General features: G+C 37.4%; 1 protein-coding gene across 2 annotated transcripts in view; it reads right to left on the reverse strand.

Annotated features, from left to right (window-relative positions):
• Window positions 1-22437, reverse strand: part of ptp4a2b (protein tyrosine phosphatase 4A2b) — a 36653-nt gene extending 14216 nt beyond the window's left edge. The window contains 4 exon segments of one of the 2 annotated variants that reach the window (NM_001270540.1): window positions 2094-2186; window positions 2271-2379; window positions 2659-2933; window positions 22329-22437. In NM_001270540.1, coding sequence (NP_001257469.1) covers window positions 2094-2186; window positions 2271-2379; window positions 2659-2663 — 207 coding nt within the window. In that variant the 5' untranslated portion in view covers window positions 2664-2933; window positions 22329-22437. 2 annotated transcript variants of the gene reach the window in all.
• Between the last annotated feature and the right edge of the window lie 465 nt (window positions 22438-22902).

Consider the following 22902-nt stretch of genomic DNA (forward strand, 5'->3'; position numbering starts at 1 on the left):
ACACTGACAGAATCAGCGGAGCGGGGAGAGAGAGCGCTTCCAGCTCCGCTGATTCTATCCGTACACAGCGGTCACTGGCATTCCCCGCCCGCCGTGTAAACAAAGGAGCGGGGATGCCGGTGACGTCACCACGCACCCCGCCCCTTTGTTAGACGCTGTGACGGGCGGGAAGAACCAAGGTAAGCTGTTCCCGCCCCTGCCTGCCACTCAGCTACATCCTGCATCTTACAGGGCTCGAAATTGCCCGAAAATTAATCTATTTATCAATTTTTATAATTAATGGTTGTAGTGCGACCTGTTTTGATTTTTTGTAAAAACATGCTGAATCGCTCTTCCCTGCCGCTATATTGGTTCATTTTAGCTGTCAATCACTCAAGGTATTCCGCTGTCAGATGACAGGGAAGGAGCTTTTATGACCACGGGAAATGCAAACGGCAGAAGAGTAAAAACTTAAAGCACACAGGTTTGCAAACCCCACCTAAAATTGAGGTGCAGATGAGAGCGATCATGACACGTCACGTGGTGAATAATGATCCACCAGCTGAGATCAATCGAGTACGCGCTTCATGGAGAAGGCGCCCGAATCTCCATGCGTTGCATTCACTGCGTGTTCAGCGCAAATGTCCGCTAAAAGTCAAATCTAATACTGTACATATCATCGCCAAAGAAGCTCGCCTTTACTAAGTTTACACTGAAACTGCGTCTCATAACAAACAGCGGTATTCCGCCGGTGGTCATCGCAATAATCTTGCGCTGCCTGCTCATAAATTGGGTCGGCTGACTCTCCTGCTTTTCCACAAACACAGAAAAATGAAGATCATCTCAGACTGAACCTTTAAATTGACACAAACTGAAACCAAATCTTTTAAAGAGTGATAGAAGTGAGACTTTACTTTCTTTCTTTTGTCTATTCTTTTTTGAGGTGTATATTATTTTTATTTTTTATTTATTTACTGATGACTGGTTTGCAGCTTTCATCATTGAATTGAATGATTTATTATAATCTTTTGTTTGTTTTGTAGCAGAAATATTATTTATTAAATTGACATGCATATAAAAACAGCAGTACAAAATAAATATTTCTTACTGCAATGCTTCATTTTTGTTTGATGCAAACTATACAATTATTTTTTATAAAGTAACAGACTTTTTAGCAGATAACCTACATTCATGCACATTCAAGGCAGTATCATAATGAGAAATGTAATTCATTGTTACTATTATTGTCATTTTCATCATCATTAATATTCTATAATTATTAGACATTCATTTTGGAATTATTGCACACAAATATCAATGTCTTCGCAGCATTAGTTAGATAGTTTTTTCTGGATTTTGTCAGTCCTATTGATGTTGTTTTAAAATACAATAAATCCCTTAAAAAGCAATTTGCAGCTGTGCTCATTCATTTTTGGTGGGTGCTCCTAAATCTTTTCTGGTGCTCCTAAATTTATTTTGGTGCTCCTAAATATTTGAAGTTGGGAGCACCGGTGCTACCAAGTAAAAAAGTTAATTTCGAGCCCTGTCTTATATATATTATAGGTAGATACAGACTGGTACAGACTGATGTGACTGGAGTGGGGTGGGGATGTTTTATTTATACATATATACGCCTTTTTTTAGGTGAGGGAATGGAAGTTTTGAGTGAGTTCCCCCACTTTTTCCCCTAGGATTAGGTCTTTTTGGGAGCACATATTTGTGTGAGAAGTTATTCTCCTTGAACTTCAATAAGTCAAAGTACAGGTCTAGACTTAATGATGATCATCTTCAAGCCATACTGAGGGTCTCAACTGCTTCCGCTCTAAAGCCAAATGTGGTTCAGATTTGTGAGAAGAAGCGCTGTAAAGGAGTAGGCAAAAGATGCCATGTTCAGAAGAACTGTTCATAATCTTCACTCAATGTTCTATTAATGTTCAGGCCACTTCATGTTCAGAAGAAATAATTAAAACTGTTAATAATGACATTTGAGGACTTTTTTTTGTGAAATCCCTTATGCGGCCCAGCCTCACCCAGACTTTGCCTCCTGCGGCCCCCAGGTAAATTGAGTTTGAGACCCCTGCTCTAAACACTGTTGTTCAGTAAGATTTACTCACAAAGACTTGGATGCCCTCCTTCTGCACTAGTGCCGTGTCATAGGTGGCTTCACATACTCTGACCAGTGTGTTCACCTCAAACTTCTTCAGCTCCTAAGGAAAAAAGAAGAATGAAATGTGAGACAGATTATATCTAGGTTTCGCCTTTCATGATAAGCTCTGAAAAGCCTCTCTTACCTCAGTAAACTTGTTGAGAGTGGAGTTGGTGGGGTTGTGTGTGATGAGGAATCTCATGCAGTCATAGGAAATCTCAACAGCGGCAGGGCGATTCATGTTGGCAAGACGTCTTTAAAACAATTACAATGAAGTACTTATAATTCCTGTTCCTTTTTTCTTTTCAAAAATCTTTGGCTCAGATCTCAGCAGTATGAAAAAATAAATACAGAACAAAAGATGTATTTAAAAAATGATGGGTGGACACTGGAATACTAGAAGTACAAACAAAACGTAAAAAAGAGGGTGATCTAGTCCACAATGTTAAAAAAAGTAGAACAAAAGGGATGAGAAACTGAAAGAAAAATGGGAGACTATCCTTCAGTCATCCAATTGAGACAATTGAGATTACCCCATTCAGGAGAAGAGTTTCTGATTGGCTACAGGGAGAAAAATCTGTAGGAAGGAATGAGACAGGGATGCTCGAGGACTACACGGGATCCCAAAAGGGTATAGAAGAGACAGACGGGCCCAGTGTGCTGGCTGTCAGGGAGGCTTCTGGGTGGCGTAGTCCCACGGGCAGCTATCGATTCACTTGTCCGCAAAGGTGAGGTGCTGAGCCTGGCAGAACTCTCTGCAGACGGTCACAAACGCCATATATGTGTGATCCGAATCAACACGGAAACACTGGAGAGAGGGAACAAGAAGGTACAGTGAGTGCAGAACAAGACAAATCAACTCAACAGTCATTTTGACATCCTTTCAAATCTTATGAACATCTAAAAAGTAATCTTGCTCTGCTCTAACTGATGATTCATTCTGGCTGCTGCGTAAGCCCATGACTCGTCTCATTGAGAAAAGCAATTGGAAGCAGGGGTGTATGATAACAGCACGTCTAGGACATCAAGACACCTACTTTCTGATGTGGCACAGAGCGCAATGTCCTGTGTCATGCAAATGCCACGTTTGCCTCTTAAATGAAGCGACTCTCTAATCAAAAGCAGTGCCCAGGGGAGGTAAAAAACCAAGAGTAGAAATCAAAAGAGAAAGGCTGACATGTATTGTCTCTTTGTGCCTTTTTACAGGCTGGGCTTGTTGCTGAATTTCAAAAACTCAAGTAGTCAAGGATTAAAGTGAGGCTACGCTTCAAACAGCATCGACTGTTTTACAGTCCCACGCTTCTCTCGTAGACTCGCCAACCCCATCCACACTAAAAAGGACACCCTTCAAAGTAACCAAGTCATCTTGGCTCACTGTTCTGTAACAGATTGAATAACCGCATTAAGAAGAAAAAAAAAGAACGCACAATGAAAGTCTTCAGGATGCCAGACTTGGACATGTTGAGACAGACACGATTTAAAAAAAGGAACATCAGAAGACTTGGACTGTCAACAAGTTGCAATTCTCAGAAGGAAAGAGGCAGTCTCGGATGCTAGATCCAACAGATGAGGCTAAATAGACGGCAACAAAAAGAGAAGAGAGTGGCCTCTTCATAAGAGAAAAAGCAGCAAGACTAGGAATGTGATTATCTTATCAAAAGAGGAGCAGGGCTAAAAGCTTGCTCCACACTAGAACATCACAAGTGCTTTTTTTAAGCAGTCTTCAGGGGCTATATGGTAAACCAACAGCTTACAGGAGAGAACCGAACTAAACTAGAAAGCACATCAACACAAAGGACAAGCAGCTATCATTTTAAAGCCTCATTTACACCTGATATTAAAAGGTTTTCAGCATTAATTCATGAGAAAAGACTTGGTTTGAACCAATCAGTGTGCTCTCTTATTAACGGGATGCAACTTGATTAATATGCATGATATACGCCGATTTCACGCGGCCGCTATTTTAAAGAATCAAAGCGAGGCTGCGGTGGGAAGAAACCCGGAAGTATAGGACCAGCACTGTAAACATTGCAGTAACATGCTGTGTACTACAAACCTCCGGCCGTTGTCGAGATTTCAAAATGCAGAAATGGTGTAAGCATTACTTCAATATCATTCAGTAAGTTTATTTTAAACAATTAAAAGCAAATTAGCATCAAACAAGATCACAATTTCAGTGATATGCTTAAGTGTCCTCCTAGGCTTCAGCTCATGGCACTAGTTAAAATACCGTGGGGACGCTTTCCTGCTTCAGCTTATGTAACCCCGTGAGTGATAAAACACAGCAGTCCTCTGCAGCACACCCTCGTGTTGTCTGTAATAGTGTTGTCCTGGTACTGATCTTTTAAACCCGGCCATTTCCCGCTAACAGGGAAGCGCTGTTGTGCGCGGATGACTCGACTGATCTTCACGGCTTCGCACTTCAGTCTCCGTGTATCTGTGTTTGGTTTGCGCTCAGTTTACCGCTCTTCACCCAGTGCAAACAGATACACAGACTGGAGCGTGAAGCAGCCGTCAAGATCAGTCGAGTCATCAAGCAGATCGTTCGGCTCGTCCGTGTTTTTGCTCACCCTGCTGAAAAATCCAGCTTAAACCAGCCTAGGCTGGTTGGCTGGTTTTAGCTGGTTGACCAGCCTGGTTTTAGTGGGGTTTTGGCCATTTCCAGGCTGGTTTCCAGCCATTTCCAGCCTGGTCTTAGCTGGTCATGCTGGAAAATTACCAGCCAAATCCAGCTACAACCAGCTTGACCAGCCTGGATTAAGCTGGATATAGCTGGTTTTGGCTGGACTCCCAGCTTGGCTAGGCTGGTCAAGCTGGTTTTAGCTGGTCATCTTCCAGCCTGACCAGCTAAGACCAGGTTGGAAATGGCTGGAAACCAGCCTGGAAGTGGCCAAAACCCCTCTAAAACCAGTCTGAACGACCAGCTAAGACCAGCCAACCAGCCTAGGCTGGTTTAAGCTGGATTTTTCAGCAGGGCAGTAAACAGCGGTGGGTGAACTGATGACCTTCTCGGCCAATCACAATCATTTCTGTTGAAAACGTGACCACAATGGCAAATCAGCTGTTTTAAGAAAGCTATCAACAGTGCCTTAAATGTTAGCGTGAAATTTTCTTTTCTTTTAATTCAGTATCGTGACAAGTCTAATATAGTGAAAAAATCAGTTCATTAACTCGAGTTTGATAAAAGGCATCTAAAACGTGTGTTTGGGAAAGAAAACATTAGCTAACTAGTGCCATTTCCCTTCACTTAGCTGAAAATGAGCTCCGATCTCCCTTTTTATTTTCACCATTCATTCAGAACGGACCTTAGGGTCACCTGGAAGGCGGAGAAATTATAAATTTGTGTCACTTTATCTTCGCTGATAAGATTTATAGCCAGCTAAACAACATTCCTATGTAACTGCCAATGATACTTCCGGGTTTGAGACAGCGAGTTGTGTTGCCAACCATAAGTAGTAGAAGAATTGTTCTGAGACATGGGTTGTCAGTTATGCATTTAGAAATGTGCTGCAATGAAGGTTTTGTTTCCATTTTCCCACGATAAGAACACAGTTTGCGTTTAGACCCATGTGGGTGGATTACTTTGGTCTGCCAACACACAACAAAAATATGTCACAAAATAACAAAAATATAATATATATAAAATTATGGCTCTTTAAGGTTGGAATTTGGTTACAAGCAGAAACACTTAATATAATTGTCATCAACTTTTATCCACCTCTAGGAGGTAGTCGATGAATCAATAGATATCATTCCTTCATGGCATGAATGCGGATGCAGTTGAATGATTTAAAACAGCCAACTGACCTAACATAGTGCACGCTCATAAAACAGTTCATAAAGTATTGAGTACTGACCCTAAAGTTTCAGTGAAAGAAAAAAAAGTTGCTTATAAAATATACACTTATTTTATTTTACAATGTTTTACTTTTAGAAAATTACAAACCCTTGTTTTAGTGTTGATTCATAGGTGGGCAGATTTGTTATCAGGGACGCATTCATGTTTACACTATAAATACAGCAAGGTTGCATGCATTTCTCACCACCACCACAAAATGCATGCAAATGCCAAAAATAAATATCGGCAGTAAAAAAAAAACACTTTATAAGAAGCAGTCTGAGATACAGCTGTGTGAAATGGTGTTCCTATCATAACCCTACTTCCTTCTGCTCTGCTTCTACCAGGAACTCATGCAAATCCCACAACCGCATTTGCAAGCCGCTCCTGTAATTGCTACTACCAGAACATATGGGGAAGAAATGAGAGCAAAGTAACATAGTGAAACAGAAAAAAGAGGCAGATGGGCAGGTTGGAAAAAAGGCAAGTTTTAGTTTAAGAGCATTAGAGAAGCTTTCTGCTTTAAAGATCACCTAGTCGACACTCTGCACTAACACAATGCTCGCAATCTTCTCACGAGACACATCTAGCATTTAGAGGTCACACATATAAACTAGGCAGAACTGGAACAGTCCGGTAAGACATTCATTCGGTTTCTCTTTAACACCAGAGGCAAGCCAGTGTGAAGCCTCTGCTGTGTCACACATTCACCCTGCTCAGTTCCCCTGCTGCTTATACAAACACTCACACACATCAGCTGCCCTCTGCATGAACAGACTACTGGAAAAAAAGGAAGAATTCTCAGAAATGACAGTTTCATGTTGCCCACTGTTTTGTGAAATGCTGCTGCTTGTTATCTAGAGGAGAGGTCACTGGGTACAGAGCTCTGTCTGTCTTTCTCTCCATTTGCCTTCTTCCATCGGATCCCTCTTTCCCTCGACCCAACGCAGCTGGGAAAGTTTGAAAGGCCATACGGCTGCTCCTAATCTAGGAGTACAGTGTACATAGTGATAATGAGCATGCTATCTGGGAACACAGCAGCCCAAACAGGTGATAGAAAAGTGGGACGGACAGTTTTACGTTGCATGACTGAGCAAATCTCAAACTGCAAGAGCAGAGCCATGGGTCTTCACATTAATTATGTCAGGGATTAAGCACCACTGTTAGGAGGAATTGATCAGTTGTGGGAAACTGTGACTAATGTTGTGACTTAAACAAAACCACGATGGATTCAATAGTGTAAATATGTACATATAACTTAAGTGGCATTCAAAAATGGGGGATCAAAAACATTTAAACACATCATATAAGAACATGCTAAACATATAAGAACACCTGCAAACATCATTGGGATGCTCCTTGGCAAGTAAAACGGATTACAGGGCTTTTGAATAGCTAATATGCCAACAGCGAAGCACTGATCCTCCTCAGATCCCTTTGATTTGAGTAACAAATCCAGCGGGGATACTGCGCCTGTCTTTATCATCCATCATAAATCCAGACAGAGACCTGCTCTAAATACGAGCCAAAATGTCAACGTATGAATGCACATTATACAGCCAATGTCAGAACACAAAGAATTAGGTCAAAATTAAAGCATCTAACTGACTGTAACTATCTCAATTAGCAACAAATGTCATTTGACAAAAAAAGACAAAAGTGAAAACATGGTAACACCTTCATAACACTGCATCTGACCTTAAGTTTGACCTGTATCAGGGTCAGATGCAAGGCCTTCCTTTCTCCTTCAGAGCTTTTAGGAAATGGCTCTGAGATCACGGGCCTTGGGCTGAGGGACAGAGAGAACGATCCAGAAAGAACCAAAGATAAGAGCTATGCTATGCCCTGCTCAAACTTCTGCCTATAATCCCACTAGTTCTGCATTACAAAGTGAGAGCAAGGCTTGCAGCCTTCAAGCATGTCAAACAAGTCAACATTACTTTATATATTTTAACAAGTCGGAAATAAAAATCCTGAAACATTTAAAAGTACTACAGTACTCTAATAGACTTATTGGAACAAGAGTGGCACAGTAATGGAAAAATCCAATTGTGAATTGTGATATGTTGTTTTGCCGCAATATGATTTACGATATGAATATAAATTTCACTAAATTATTTGAATAGCTCTATTTGGAAAAATTTTCTTATTTTAAATCGACTGGGATCTTTTTCTTTGCGATGCATCAGCATAAATTATAATTAATTACAAGCATAAAAAAATAAACAGTCCTTTATGGTTTTCTGGGCAGTATAACAGTATTCAAGCACAGAAATTGAACAATAAAATGTAAAATAACATAGCCATCTTTGCATAAATATAAAAAATCCTTTAAGCTTTAATTAAACATAAAAACCTGTGATGTGACTATTACAGATACACACATTGCAATATCGATGTTCAAATGACAGTGTTCATCCTTAATTGAAACAAATAATCCTAAAATATACACAAACCACCATTAACAGATTTATGCAGTAGGAAATAAATACTTTCATATGTATTCGTTCTTCTGAATGAAGCATTTTTTATATGGTCTGTGCTATTTGCAGTGCATTTCTGTACTTGCATGAGTTTTGAGCATTTTCATGCATAACAATCTATAAATATAATCAAGAAAAAAATACAATTGAAATAAAAGGATTTCTCATTTCCAGAGTCTAACGGTATTCAAGTACAGTAACTGACTGATAAAAAACAAAAATAATTCAATAAAATTATACAATTATACAATTTGTTATGCCTGAATGCTTTTCAAAGGAATCAAAAACACATACAAAAATGATGAATTATAATACAAACTCAATATTGCGTATGCTCGCAATGTCTATTGTGATTTCGATGCTGAAACGATATATTGTGCAGCTCTACGAGGTACTCCAACTTCATTAATAAAAAGAGAAGTTTCTTTAGTGGCAAATCAAAATACAAGAATGTTTTTGAAAGATCATGTGACACTAATTACTGGAGTAGGCATGGGCTGGTATAAGTTTGACAGTATGATAACCTTGGATTAAAAAAAAAAAAAAAAATCTGTCATGGTAAAATGTTTTTTTTTTAATGTCTGGGTAGAACAAAAAACAATCAAACACAAAAAAACTTGCCTCAATTGAACACAATTTATTTTATTTTAGGATACATTAATGATATTTTGGAACAGTAAACATGTCAGGCTAAATAGCCAGGCCGGAGATTGGTATCAGCCGATAATCACATTTTATGACTCGATCGATACGTGCTTATCTAGCCGATCACTTGAGTGAAAGTTTATGGGTTTACAAGCAAAGGAAAATGCAACTTCTTACACATCAAATATGCACTCCAAACCTATTCTACTCAGAGTTATTCTTTCATCATTTGCAATGTCTCCAAATTGGATTGTGAGTCATTTCTTACCCTATTTTAAATCTGTATTATCTTTTATTTTCCTTAAAGTTTCTTCTGACCACGACGTGTCCATGACACTAACTGGTTATAAGAGACGCGTTTAAAGTATTATATGCAACATCATTTATTCTTTTAGGAAAGGAGAGATCTCCACTTAAGTATCATACTTGGAAGGAAAATGTGCTTTATGAAATATTAAAGTTACATAAAGCTTGAAGCATCAGAATTGGAACGCTGTTTCGGCTGATCACCATGACGAGAAATCAGCACTCGGTATCAGCTCCAAAAATCCTGATCGAAGCATCGCTGTAAATAGTTAAAATAAATCGACTCCCGCTCTATTCATTAGTTTCAAAAATAGATTTCTTTACAACACATAAATATATTTTAAAAACTTTAAAGATACCTTGGAATGATATAACAGAACACGATATTAAAATCTTCATTTTTCTAAACCACTGTAAACCTTGTAACTGGTTATCATCCTGGATTGATGATGCTGAAAACTAAGCATCAAAAATAAAAACTGGAATAAAACGGATTTTAAATCGTAATATTATTTCACAATAGTACTGTTTACTGTACGTTTAATCAAACCAATGCTTGGTTATTCATGTAAGATTTCCTGTAATACATGAGGAAGTCTAAAACAAAACCACAGACAATACAAAAGAAATCACTTTTTTCAGACTTGTTCTTTCCTTCACCGCACTCTCTTTTTCAAATGCAAGCATCTCCGTTAATATAGTGTTAACATAACTGGCACACACATATGTACTCCACCCTGCTGAGAGCAAACATCCACCCATGCATTGACAATTCACAGAAAACATCTCCGACAGCATTGACGCATACTATTCCCACCCCAAAAATGCAGAACAGATTAATGCAAGTATAAGCAAAATGTCCCTCAGGTGATAGAGAGAGATTCCTTGGAGATTTGCCTCTTCAGTCTTCTTACTACTAAAGTGAACAGCACCATGATCATCTGTAATGTCAACAAGAATAAGTGTTGCCGCTATTTAACCACAAAAGTGCACAAGCATCACTTGTTGTCTCACTGTGACTAGAACTTCCGCAGATACACACTTCCTATTGAATTTGATCCGATAAGTATGCAGAAGACCACGAGCAGTGATGGAGCAAAACGTGAGGATGCACCTGCTCAAAACAATTTGCCTGACTTGTGGCATGACCGCTCTGCACTGCGTTGGTGGAAGCCATGTGCTAAGAAAGTGCAGCGGCAACTCGATAATACACATGAGCAAATGACTGATTGCTTCATCTAGATAAGAGATAAGTTCAAATCCCTCCAGAACAGTACAGGGATGATTTGAGGCCATAAAGCGAATACCACAAGTAGTAAACTTTACACCAGCTTCAAAAAGGTTCATATGCACCAATGCAGGTTTTCACAGGCCATACCACAAGCAATCCTATAATAATGGCTGCCAAGAGGCTTTAATTAAAATGGTATGGAGTGTATGAGAAAATGCAAGTTGGATCAAGTTGGACCACCAAAACCACAGACCTGAGAAAGAGATATACATTCCTTTAGTGATGATGGCAATTAGCAACAATAATTTTCTGAAATAAAATGCCGCTGAGATTCACAGCTGTGTTTGCTGCATTCCAGGTCATTTCAGATGTAAAGGTGGGTCTGTTGACACTCTCATGAGATCAGAAAAAGAGGTTTGGCTGGGCAGGTGTAACTGTATCGCTGGCACTATAATTAAGAGATTTACACAGTTTAACAAGTAGTAAATGGAATGTTGAACTGATAATGGAAGCAATGCATTTATTATTCAAAATAATATTGCCCTTGGCAGAAATAGCATTGGTGCACGTCTTTGTTCAAGGCACCGGAAACATACCAACCATAATGGCACCTTATATTATTATTTCCTTATTGGATGGCAAACTAAATGCAAACTGTATTATAACAAATTTGACCTAATCTAATGTAATTTAAATCTGTTAACATTTACATCTAAAATAGACATCAATGCAAACTATTAATCTTATGTTCTTCATTTTGGATAGCAAACTGAAATTAAAACTGCAGTTATTATTGTAGTTATCTAAAACAATTAAGTCAGATTGGGTAATCACAAAAAAGATAATTAATTAATAGTTAGTGTGTGTTTGTAACTGCCAGTGCTGCTTTCCTAGCGGTCAGTTACTGTGACTTTATCACAAGGTCCAAATAAAAAAACACCTATTAAATACTAAATACATTTTATAATAACCATTGTATCTTGTTAGGTTGTGACTTCAGCACAACAACCATTGTTTCCGCTACATTCATTCTTCCTTGACAGGGTGCCACACCAAAATTAATTCCCGCCACAGCTATATTACGGCTTCTCATTCAAAACCGTCAGTTGTTTTTTCTTAATAGCATGCTGTAATCGCACCAAAACATATTAAAATGTAAGTGAATTATAACAATACAAACTTATCTGTAATCATAGAAGTGCTGTACATTATTTGTTTAACCCTAAAGTTACATGCTGACTGACTTACTGATTGACTGACTGACTTACTAACTAACTGACGTAGCTTTTAGTTATAATGAAAAGTTTCCATAATTACACTTTATTTATGCACAACGATCTATAGTTCTGCATACAATGACTTTATCTTGCTGAAGTTTATGGCCGTTTCACGTTACTTCAGGATTATTAATGCCGCTCTGGAGGTCTATTGAAGACATCCATAAATATTCCTAGTAAATCTAATAAATGTTGGAGACATACTCATTACATAAACGCACTAAATCGCACTGCAGCAACGTCTATTTGAGAGCGCACAAGAAAATCTGCAATTGAGCAACATATATTTGAGGGCGTGCAAGAAGTTGTGCACGAATGAGGAAATCGGCGCTCAAGCAAAAAGTTTTGCATGCTCATATCACATGAATGTGACCTCAAATTCTGCGCTCATGACATTTGTCATTGAAATAAAGCCATAGGTAGTTGGAAGATCTGTGTAAAAGGCCTGTCACCACAGCTGGAAAAAAGTCCTAGAGGAAACACTGACAATGGTTGTTGTGGGAAAAAAAAAAAAAAAAAAAAAAAAAAAAAACACACCCTTGATTCATTTTGATGAAATTTATTGGCAAAAAAAGAGACTCTAAATGGAAATGTTCTTAAATTACTTTTAGTTTATCGACTGTTGATTGGATGGAAGCAGAAACAATGGAGAAGATGGGCTAGGTTTGAAGTACAACACACAAAAAAGAATAATGTTAATTAAAAGTGATATATTTAATGTAATATAAAGACAAAATTGTTCATGATAATGCATAAAAAAATGATCAAATTAAAGCTGTCATTAAAGCTATATAACTGAGCTCTACATACGTCCAGAGATCTGGGTTGAAAGATTACTCTTTTCCTCTAAACAATAAAAGGCCCCTCAAGTAAATATCTAACAGGATTTTACACCTAATGTCATCAGAGTGTGATTCAGTCATGTTAGACAGGAAATCCGAACACGTAGACTAGAGGATGAACTTCGCACCTTCAGCATGCCATAGTGGAGCCACTCAGGAGTGTGAATTCTGGGTATTAATAAACATTAAAGAGGCCACTGCTGCCATTCTCAGAAAAGCAAAGGAAATATGGGCTCTTCTTGAAACAGGATAACACAGTGTAATGACAAATGTCCCATCTCTGTGGGTGTTTTAAGTTGCTGAGAAACAACTTAAGAGTAGCCCTTTTGACCTAATTAACATGTCTGAACCACATCATGCAGAAAGCAACAAAAGACAAAGGACATGAAGTAACCAATGGACCATAGAGTTCATCAGCTTCAAGTAGCTATTTAGCAGTTTAAACAGCACTACTAATTCAGAATGAGGCATGCTTGATCTCATAAAATCCAGAAATAAAAATCTGTGGAAAGCACATGTAGCGGCCTATAAATACACCTGAGGTACACACTGAATGCCACACACATTCTTGAGGCCCGTCTGTCTGCATTCCTCAGCAGTATCTCAGAGGACCGCTGGAGAAGAGCTAACTTTCACTCACTTACCATGTACAACAACCTTGCATTTAAACACCATTTGATATTATGACAGTGATGACATTCAACACACCCATACCAACAAAAAGGAGACTCCCTTTACACAGAAATGTCTTTTATCATGGCTAGTCTTGACTACTGAGCAATGTCTGATAAATGGTTCCTCTGAAGACAAAAAGTGCTTTATTTTGAACGAAGTCATCAAGCTTTGTCAGACAATACTAATCTGATCCAATTCCAATGTGTTATATGCACAGAAAGTGTTTTTCAGCCATTGGTAAGCTTTCGGTGAATGCTTTGAACTATTTAAAATGTCATATGGTTCCTTTTACAGCATCAATAACAGGGCTGCACAATATATTGTTTCAGCATTGATGTCAATGTGATCATTCGCAATAGTCACATCGCAGGATATGCAATGTTGAGTTTGCATTAAAAATTTTACATTTTCATTTGTTTTCAACATCTGTAATTGTGTAATGATTTTAAAAGCATTCAGGTATAAGAGTTTGTATCATTTGTGACTAACAATGATCAATTGTACTGAATTATTTTTATTATTTAGCCACTGTACTTTGACTGTTAGACGCAGGACATGATATAACACTTTCAATTAGTGTTGGGCAATATACGAAATTTTCAGATCCCCATATCGTCCCCCTCTGAGATCGCCAATACACAATACTATCACATGGTATGGCATGGCAGTGCTATGTTTATTTAAATATAATATTTTTTATTATATTTTACCATATTTAAACATTTAATAACCTTTCGGCTGATTTTTTTTAAACGTATTTAATAACCTACTGCATTTGCATTATATTTGATCTTGGATAATAATAATTCAAAAAAATGCAAATCACTGCGCCCTTACAGCTAAATAGGTGCTGAGACGAAATGATTTCAAACAAGACTCGATGCAGCAGTGCGGCGTGGGACAGGATTTCATTGTGACTTTGGGTTCATGCCGTCATCCATGGCCCGCGGGACTGCAGCAAAATGGATATAATATACATAGATAAAAGCAAATGAAATGATATTTATCTATACACGGAAGAAACAAGGATGCATTAGGTCCTTTAAGACTAAAGGCAGAGGACTCGCCGCCCGCACGTGACAGTTCCTATGCGATAAAGTTTTCCACGTTTTTGTTCGGTGGAGCGCGGTGTGGCTTCAGGTCTAATCATCACAAAAGTAATCAACAGTGTCACATTTGAATTTGCTAAGATCTAACACACTGTTGCTCTTAGTATCGTTTCATTCTAGACATGGTTGCGGCGAGTCGGCAATAGCCTATTGCTCTAATATTAAATAGCGAATTTGACCTACACACAAAACTTTTCACTGAGCTCAGGAAAATGTTCTTTGAGAAGTTATTAATAATCTGTTCAATAATTTGTTAAAGCCAAAACATCTGGTAAATCCCAGGTTGAAATTTAATAAGCTAGTTTAAATAAATAAATCAAACATAGCCTATTTTAATAGCCTAACATAAATATAGGCCTAACATATTTCTAAAAAAATTATTATTTTTTTAAAAACGCGCACGTCCGTGTTTATCATTCCATCGAATTAAGCACAAGACAGACAAGTATATTTTGTGTATTTGAAGGAACAGTCATTGCATGCACTGAAAAAAATAGGCCATAGGCCACCTTAAAACTTTAGGCTATTAATAACGGATATAAAAGATAAATAACTTGAAAAAGACTTGTGAAAGCAAGAGAGAATCTTGCGGGAGTGCTGTTATAAAGGAGTCTCAAATGACCAACGATTGTTTATTAAATTACCGCAACACATTTTATTAGAGAACATTTGAGCTGGTTTAAGAGTTCTTTCTTTTTCTTTTTCAGTTGTTTCATTTTTTAAAAATCGTTTTATTTAAATTGTTTGTTAATTGAATCCAGTTTTGTTATTTAGCCTATTATTTTTATGCAACAAAGTTGCAACCTAACTTAGCTAATTTATATTTTGTATCTCAGGCAGTGGAGATTATTGATTTTTTAATGAAACCTGATCTTAAACACAGCAATTTTGTAATGGCATGACAGAATTGCTTGAGCTGGCTTACTGAATTAATTGATAAATAATTAAAAGTCCCTGTGCATATAGCCCATTCTGGGAGTACTGATTCGATTCCAAAACTAAACCAAAGATTCTTGACCTACATTTGTCCCCATTTCTCTCGCTGTGCAAATACATATATCCAACTTTACATTTTAACAAGAATTTAGAGTTTCTATGCTTTGTTTGATTACAATAATTGTATGGCAGTAGTGTAATCTTAAAAAATATTTACTTTATTAAAGTTAAATTCAGCATGAACAAGCTCTGAACAAAACACTGAAACAGAAAATTACAATGAGCAACTATAAAGAACAAACTGTTCTTTAAAAAGAGCAATACATTTCTACAAATTCTAAAAAGAGTAATACATTTACTTGAATTGTCTATGCCCTTTTAACAAAGTATTTAGAGCAAAAATGTGTAAATAAAATGATTTCTGGAAATGACATAAGAAACTATTTTAGTTTAGAGCCACAGAGAACTAGCGGTGAAACATAGCAGTACACAAGGCTTCATTCATCTGCAACACTTTCACTTTCATTCAGTGTGTGTTTGTAGAACACAAGTCGCAAGTAACAGGATTCTGTTGTAAACAGTGTCCATGCATCATGATAATGCCAAACTGTCTGCATTCTTTATTGATACTAAAATCCATCACACATCAGAGTGCTGGGTCTATGATGAACTGAAGTCACCTGCACTTTTTTCTCCCCAAAAATTAAGTGATTAAAATGTTTTTGCACTAATAATATACATCTACCCAGCAAGCATTTTTTTTTTAAAGAGCTCTAATAGATGTCTAACCAGTCTTCTTGGCTAAAACAAGGCTAAATTCAGTGTGAGTGAAAACCTAATTGACGTCTAGGAATAGGCCAAAACTAGACTAGTCATCAAGTAAACAGAAATGAATGAATAAACAGTCTGTTTAATCTGTTTATTTGATAGTTTTGAGCTATTCTTAGATATCTATTCTATTAGAATTCTATTAGATTTTCACAGCCCAAGTTTAACCTTGCTTTAGCCAAGCTGTCTACGTTTAGATGTTTATTAGACGTCTACTAAACACAAATTTGTTTGCTAGATACTTTGTATTCTGGATAGATTTTATTCCGGCAATTTGTAGGTAAAATTAAACTCCCCACTTAAGTCAAACACTTGACAATGTCTAATTGGCAATAATGTTTTAAGTTGCTTGGCTTCATGAGATCTACACGTTTATAACTTATTGACTTTTTTTTTTTTTAAATCATGCCAGGGTTCAACGCCAAGTATTTTTTCTACTGGCCCGATTGGACCAGTGGTTCACTTTTTTACTTGCCCTGCCAATATTTTCACTGTCCCTACCAAAAAAATGTTAATAGCTATTTCTTAGCCACAAATAAAAATACAGAAAAATGTGTCAAAATGTTTGTAAATCTAGAATTTTAATATTTAAAAAATGTTAATAAATGTACAATGAGCAAGATTCAAAGTGTTTTGCAAAAGCAGCAAAATGTGCGGGCATTTTATTGCAAAAAAAAAAAAATATGGCTTGCCTGCCAAACTGACGTCAAACTGTACAAAACATGGACAAGTAGTCACAGGCAAATTTAACTTTAAACCAATCGGGCCAGTAACAATCCTGTCTACTGTCCCGAGCATCTTACACGCTGGCCCCGGTCCATCGGGCAGTCCTTATTGTTGAGCCCTGCATGCCCATGTAACTTCTTCAGCTCAGCTCTATCACTAATAATTCTACCAAGAGAACAAGAGAATTTTCAGAAGTTTAAGCATGTTAAGCAACTAAAAATTATTTCAATACTTTGACCAAAATAATAATACTAATTTTAATTATTGTGTGCTATGGACAAGTCATGGGTCCAAAAAAAGCATGTGGTACAAAAACGTGCTGGAAAGAGAGAAATCAGCTGCCAAAACCCAAGGGCTCAGTGCAGTGCTAATCTCACTCTACAGACAAGGCAATAAGGTAGAGCCAGAGGCCATCATCATTCTTGTGTTGTGCTTTGCCATAGCCACAATGCGCCACAAAAACAAGAACCAATTTTAAAAAAAAAGGGAATGAATTCAATAACATGGGCTATACATTTCATGCACCTGCTCTATTTATCTTACTAGTCAGATGTCCAAAAGACAGAAGTGATGCTTTGGACAAAACTAAAGAATTACAAGCCCAAATGCACCTTGCAAATCGTCTGTATTCAAATTCAAAATGCACCGAAATGACTAATTTAGGCACAAATCATCACACAGCACCATTTAAGTGCTTCTGAATAGTTTTGTAATTTGATTTGATGCCTAAACCTTGCTCATTAAAATGAAGACTAAATTTTTTTTTCTTTGTATCCTCTAGAACTAAATATTTCTTTAAAAGCTAGCCATGCAAAACGTCTTTAAAAAAAAAAAGCATCAGCTTGTGCAACTTAAGTCATCAACAATGGCTGATGAAATTGATGTGTAAAATAAACCTAACAACCCCACCAGCGAGCTCCATTTTATTGGGTTGTAGAAATGCTGAGAAGAGACAACTAGTATCTCTGTGGAAACTCCGCTAAAGAGGGTGGGGACTATTGTAAATGCTGCCACAAACCTGCCCACTTCCTGTCAAGCTGCCGCTTAGAGCACAGTGACTGTAAAGCTCATAGAATGACTCAAACGACGAAGCAGACAGTTCATGTTATTCAACACAGACATCTTGAGGATTGATTGCCTTCTCAAAGGCCACATCATGCAGCTTGAATGGAAGCCATGCAGAGGCAGCAGATGTCTGTCGGGTCACGATGAGACTGTGGTGAGCAGCACGCTCATTCATCAAGGGCTAGCAGCGCTCATGCTGGGCTTGCATGCCTGCTCAAAGGGTACAACAACTCCTTCAATATTTAAGCAGAAAGCTGAAAAGACATGGGAGGAATGGGAGTCATGCTGTTGCCAGTTGTGTAGATGGTTTTTAAGAGAGCCTGCTGTGAAGCACAACTCGATCCATGTTGGTTAACAAGCTGTGAAGTACTGCTACCGGTGACATTTAACATGCTGCTCTGTGAGAGTGGCTACTGACAGCTCTGTTCATCCAAAATGTCAAACAAGACATAACTATTGTCTAAACAGGACAAAAACAAAAAGACATTTTGAAAGGTTTTCAGGTTATCATGAGACTGTCTTTGCACAAGAAAAGTTCTGGAAGACTTGACAAAAGTAGTTTTGGCAGGTCTGGAGAAATACAGTACCATGCTGATGGCGTAATGAAGGGTACCTAAATACCATTTTACCCACGAAAAAGCATTGGGGTCTATCATTTTGGAATTGTCATATAATCTTTTTACATGTCTACAATTTTTTTTATGATCTGTAAGGTTATACAAGTGTCAAAAAACAATAAATAAATAAATAAAGTAATTAAAAAAATATATATATATATATATATATATATATATATATATATATATATATATATATATATATATATATATATATATATATATATACACACACACACACACACACACACACACACACACACACACACGATACTGGAATTCGATACTATTTGGTACTGAAATTTCATCTTTTAGCCACGAACATTTGAGCGCCTATTTGCAATTGTATTTACATGCTCAACAGAAATGACTGCGATTGGCCATGAAGGTCATCAGTTTACCAAACTCACCGCTGTTTACTGAGTGTAACCACAGATACAGGAACACTGGAGGATTCCAAACCGTGATTCTGGATAGCTCGTATGTGAGCTTATAGACAAACCAGTTGATTGATGTGACTTTGAAATGCTCAAGTGTCCCTGTATCTGTGTTTACAATCAATAAATATCGATGAGCTTGGTGACCTTCATGACCAATCACAGTCATTTCTGTTGAGCACGTGAACTAGGGCTGTGCAATTTATTGAAATAGAATCGCAATCGATTAGCTAACAAACAAAACCAGGTAATTTGTAAGAGCTGTCACAGAATTGTTGCCACAGCACAAGGAAATACAACAACCAGCATTTAATAAAAGCACCAAAGGCAGCGACATGAGGAGCGTCTTGCTAAAAAGTCAACAAAGTATTGCCAGTGACACTCAGTCTAGTAGCAAGCAAAATACAATTCAGAGTTGTTTGCTAATATAAGTTGATATCTTTTCAATTCCTTTTTTTAACTAACACAAGAAGCTGCAATACATTATAGATTATTGAGCTGAAGCTTGACTACTCAAATCGCACAGCCTTGTTTAAGAATGTGCTTCACAGCACTCAAATGTTAGCAGGAAATTGACATTTTTTATAATTTCAGTACTGATTGGTAATGAAATCCAGATTATTCGACAACCCCTATATGCTTATCATTTTAAAATTAATGTTTAACATTTTTCTCATTGATTTTTCACACTTATGGGAATCAATTATGAAAAAAAAATATTATTTAAAAAAATCATAAGATTGAAAAAAATATTATTTTAAAAAATCATAAGATTGAATCATTAGTCACTGCAGCATAAACAATAATAATAACCAGAGTTGTCCTTGCATAGTGTATTACAAGGTGGCCACCTTCATTAAATATTGTACCACCTCCACCTTTTGACAAAAATCAGGCAGGCAGTCATGGCTAGAGAAAGACCCCAAGTGTGATGCTCAAGCACAGGTCATGTATTTAAATGCATTTCATGTTAGCCTTTTCAAATAAGACAAGGCTTTAACTTGATAAGATTAAAAATTGAAAAATGTGTTCGTTTCAGGAAAAAGAAAAATCATAAGCAGGACACAACTTACGCCTCATTTTGAGGAAGGAAAAACCCTGCAATGATGATAATAATAATAAATAAAAATGAAGTAAAAAGCTGTTTACAGTGTATACAAAAATCTGCATACGACACTCAAAGTGTTTTAAAAGAAAAAACATGATCTTTAAAAATATTTATATAAAGCCATAATTGTTTTAAAGAAAAATTGAAAGTTACTCTATTTTCACCATGCCGATACTGCATTTACCTCTTTTTAATTCACTAAAATTAAAAACTTCTTTAAAATAAAACCAACTCAATTTTAATTGCCATTTTAATATGTTTTATGTATCTCTTCTGAGTTAAAACATTTACAATCTCAACCAATATGCGTGTAATTCCGCGACATTCACTCAGTTTCTAAAACTGAATCAATGCCTGCCTTATCCAGCAGGTTATCGTGACATTTAGTGATGGCTTTTGTGTACCACAAGTTGACACTAAAGTTAAATCTGTGTAAATACTGATAAACCATTAATGTATGCAGTATGCACTATTACAGATCTGCTATTTTATTAATATTATAATAAAAATAAATAAATAAATAGTATGATAGATTTAAGTATTTTTTATTATGTTTAATTAAGTTATTTGGCTCATATTTGAAATCATATCAATGTAGACAACAGAAAACCACAGTATACTGACACAGTTCAATTAAATGCCCATATATTTAACAAGACTGATAGTGAGAGAAATATTTGATCATATATATATAAAGGGCTGTAAGTTACCTCTCCAATAAACATGCCCACACAAAGCTATTCATTTTATAATTCAGTGTAGATAAGAGAAGGTCAAAGTAATAAAAGACAACCTAGTCACAGTTTCAGGACTTCAAACGCCTAAGCTACCCTCTAGAACAGCACAAAACCCTGCCATGTCAGGTGAAATATCTTACTTTTTATTCGCAGACACCTCAAGTTCTAAAAACATGTCCTGACTTGTTCACACTTGGCAATGTTACAATACCCATCTGATTTCGGCAGGGATACCTGATTGTCTTATCTCAAAGACAATAACAGGCAAAAGAGCTGTACACTTTCTTTTTATGAATCGAACAGGACCAGGATGAGAACAGGTGAAGCGTGAAGCCAGGTGACTCATCAAGTACTACCCACGACACCTGAACACAAAACCTTGGATCATGTCGTGACATTAATAATCAACCTATTATTAGTCATACTTCCCTCATACGTCATTTTACCTGTTAGGGAAGCATGGGATTTAAATATTGTCGGCTTACCTGTTAGTTTACTACGCAGTTTAGATCTCATGCTGGGTCATCAGCTTACAGTTTAACCATGTGTTGGTTACGGGAATGATCAAAGGCGCGAGGTCGACCTCCTTCACAGGGTTACCATATGTCAGATTCACGGTTAAAAAGAAGCAAATAGGATCACATGAAGAAATCAACCACACGCACGTGAACTGGCAAGGCTTATTTAGCAAATGATGTGGTACACTAAACGACTGACTCTAAAATGTACCGTATTTTTCCTAACCATAAGGCCACTAAAATCAAGAATATTCGGGGTGCCGATAAAGTCTTATCTGACTGAATTGACAGTAACGTTAACATTAGCACGCTGGCTAACAATTCAATCTCACACCCTCAGACACCGGTAATATGATAGAAAATGACGAAGGGATCATCATGTTTTGTGTTCAAACACACAATTAAACTTTTAATTAAATGTATTATCCAAACAGTCGCGGGAACTAAACTGCCTGAATAACTTCTTGACAGGGTTTCTGTCTGGTGATGAGACCGCTAGCAAGCGGCTAGTAACGCAGTCCCGGACAGCCTGAGGAAAACTCCAGACCCCACATTTACAGATAATAAACCCAGGAACGAGAGTGAAAAACGACACTGACCCAGTCAAAAATCGCTCGCAAATTAATACAACTAAAAATACCGAGTATGGAGTTTCCTTTCGAACGTACGCGGGCAAATGGCTGCCACCTTCGCGAGCTCCTTCACCGGCTGAAGCGAGAGCTTTTACAGATACAAGACACGGTCAAACAAACGTCTCCAGTAAACATTTTAACGTCGTTCAGTCCTATTAAATGCAGAAGGCGAAATAAAATCATATATACTTACAAAGAACGGGCCAACCATTGAAATCCCTTGGCAATCCCGGAGAAAGTGCACGTAGAGCCGTAACCGCTTTCAGGGTGAAGTCGTATTTGTCTCCCTCACAGCGAAAACTGAATTGAGATGATCTGAAGGGGAGGAGTCAAGCGCCGACTGCGTCACATTTGCGCAAGAGCCTGTTGACGTTTTACGAGGATTTTATATGAAGGTAAATCAGTTGCGAAACTCGAGAGCTTGCAAATGTAAATGTGAGCACTTGTGATAATAATATTTGTATGTGTAGGTTGAAATGTACACTTACAGCTCTGATGTGAACAGCTGAAATCCTCGATTTGCACACACACACAACAATCCACACACTTGTGTTTTAAATTGGAAGTTGCAGATTAATAGTTGTGCATTTGTAAAATGTCATTCACAAATACAAAGTGACAGACACACGTGTGCAAGGCAAATTTGATTGCATCTTTGCTCTACAACCACAGGTCGGCACTCACAACCTCTCAGATTCGTCAGTACAACTACAAATCTCCCGCGCTCTGACTTTTGCAACACATCTCCCGCGATCTCTGTAGCAGAA

Source organism: Danio rerio, chromosome 19, assembly GCF_052040795.2.
Source record: "Danio rerio strain M-AB ecotype USA chromosome 19, GRCz13ab, whole genome shotgun sequence".
Taxonomy (NCBI): Eukaryota; Metazoa; Chordata; class Actinopteri; order Cypriniformes; family Danionidae; genus Danio; species Danio rerio.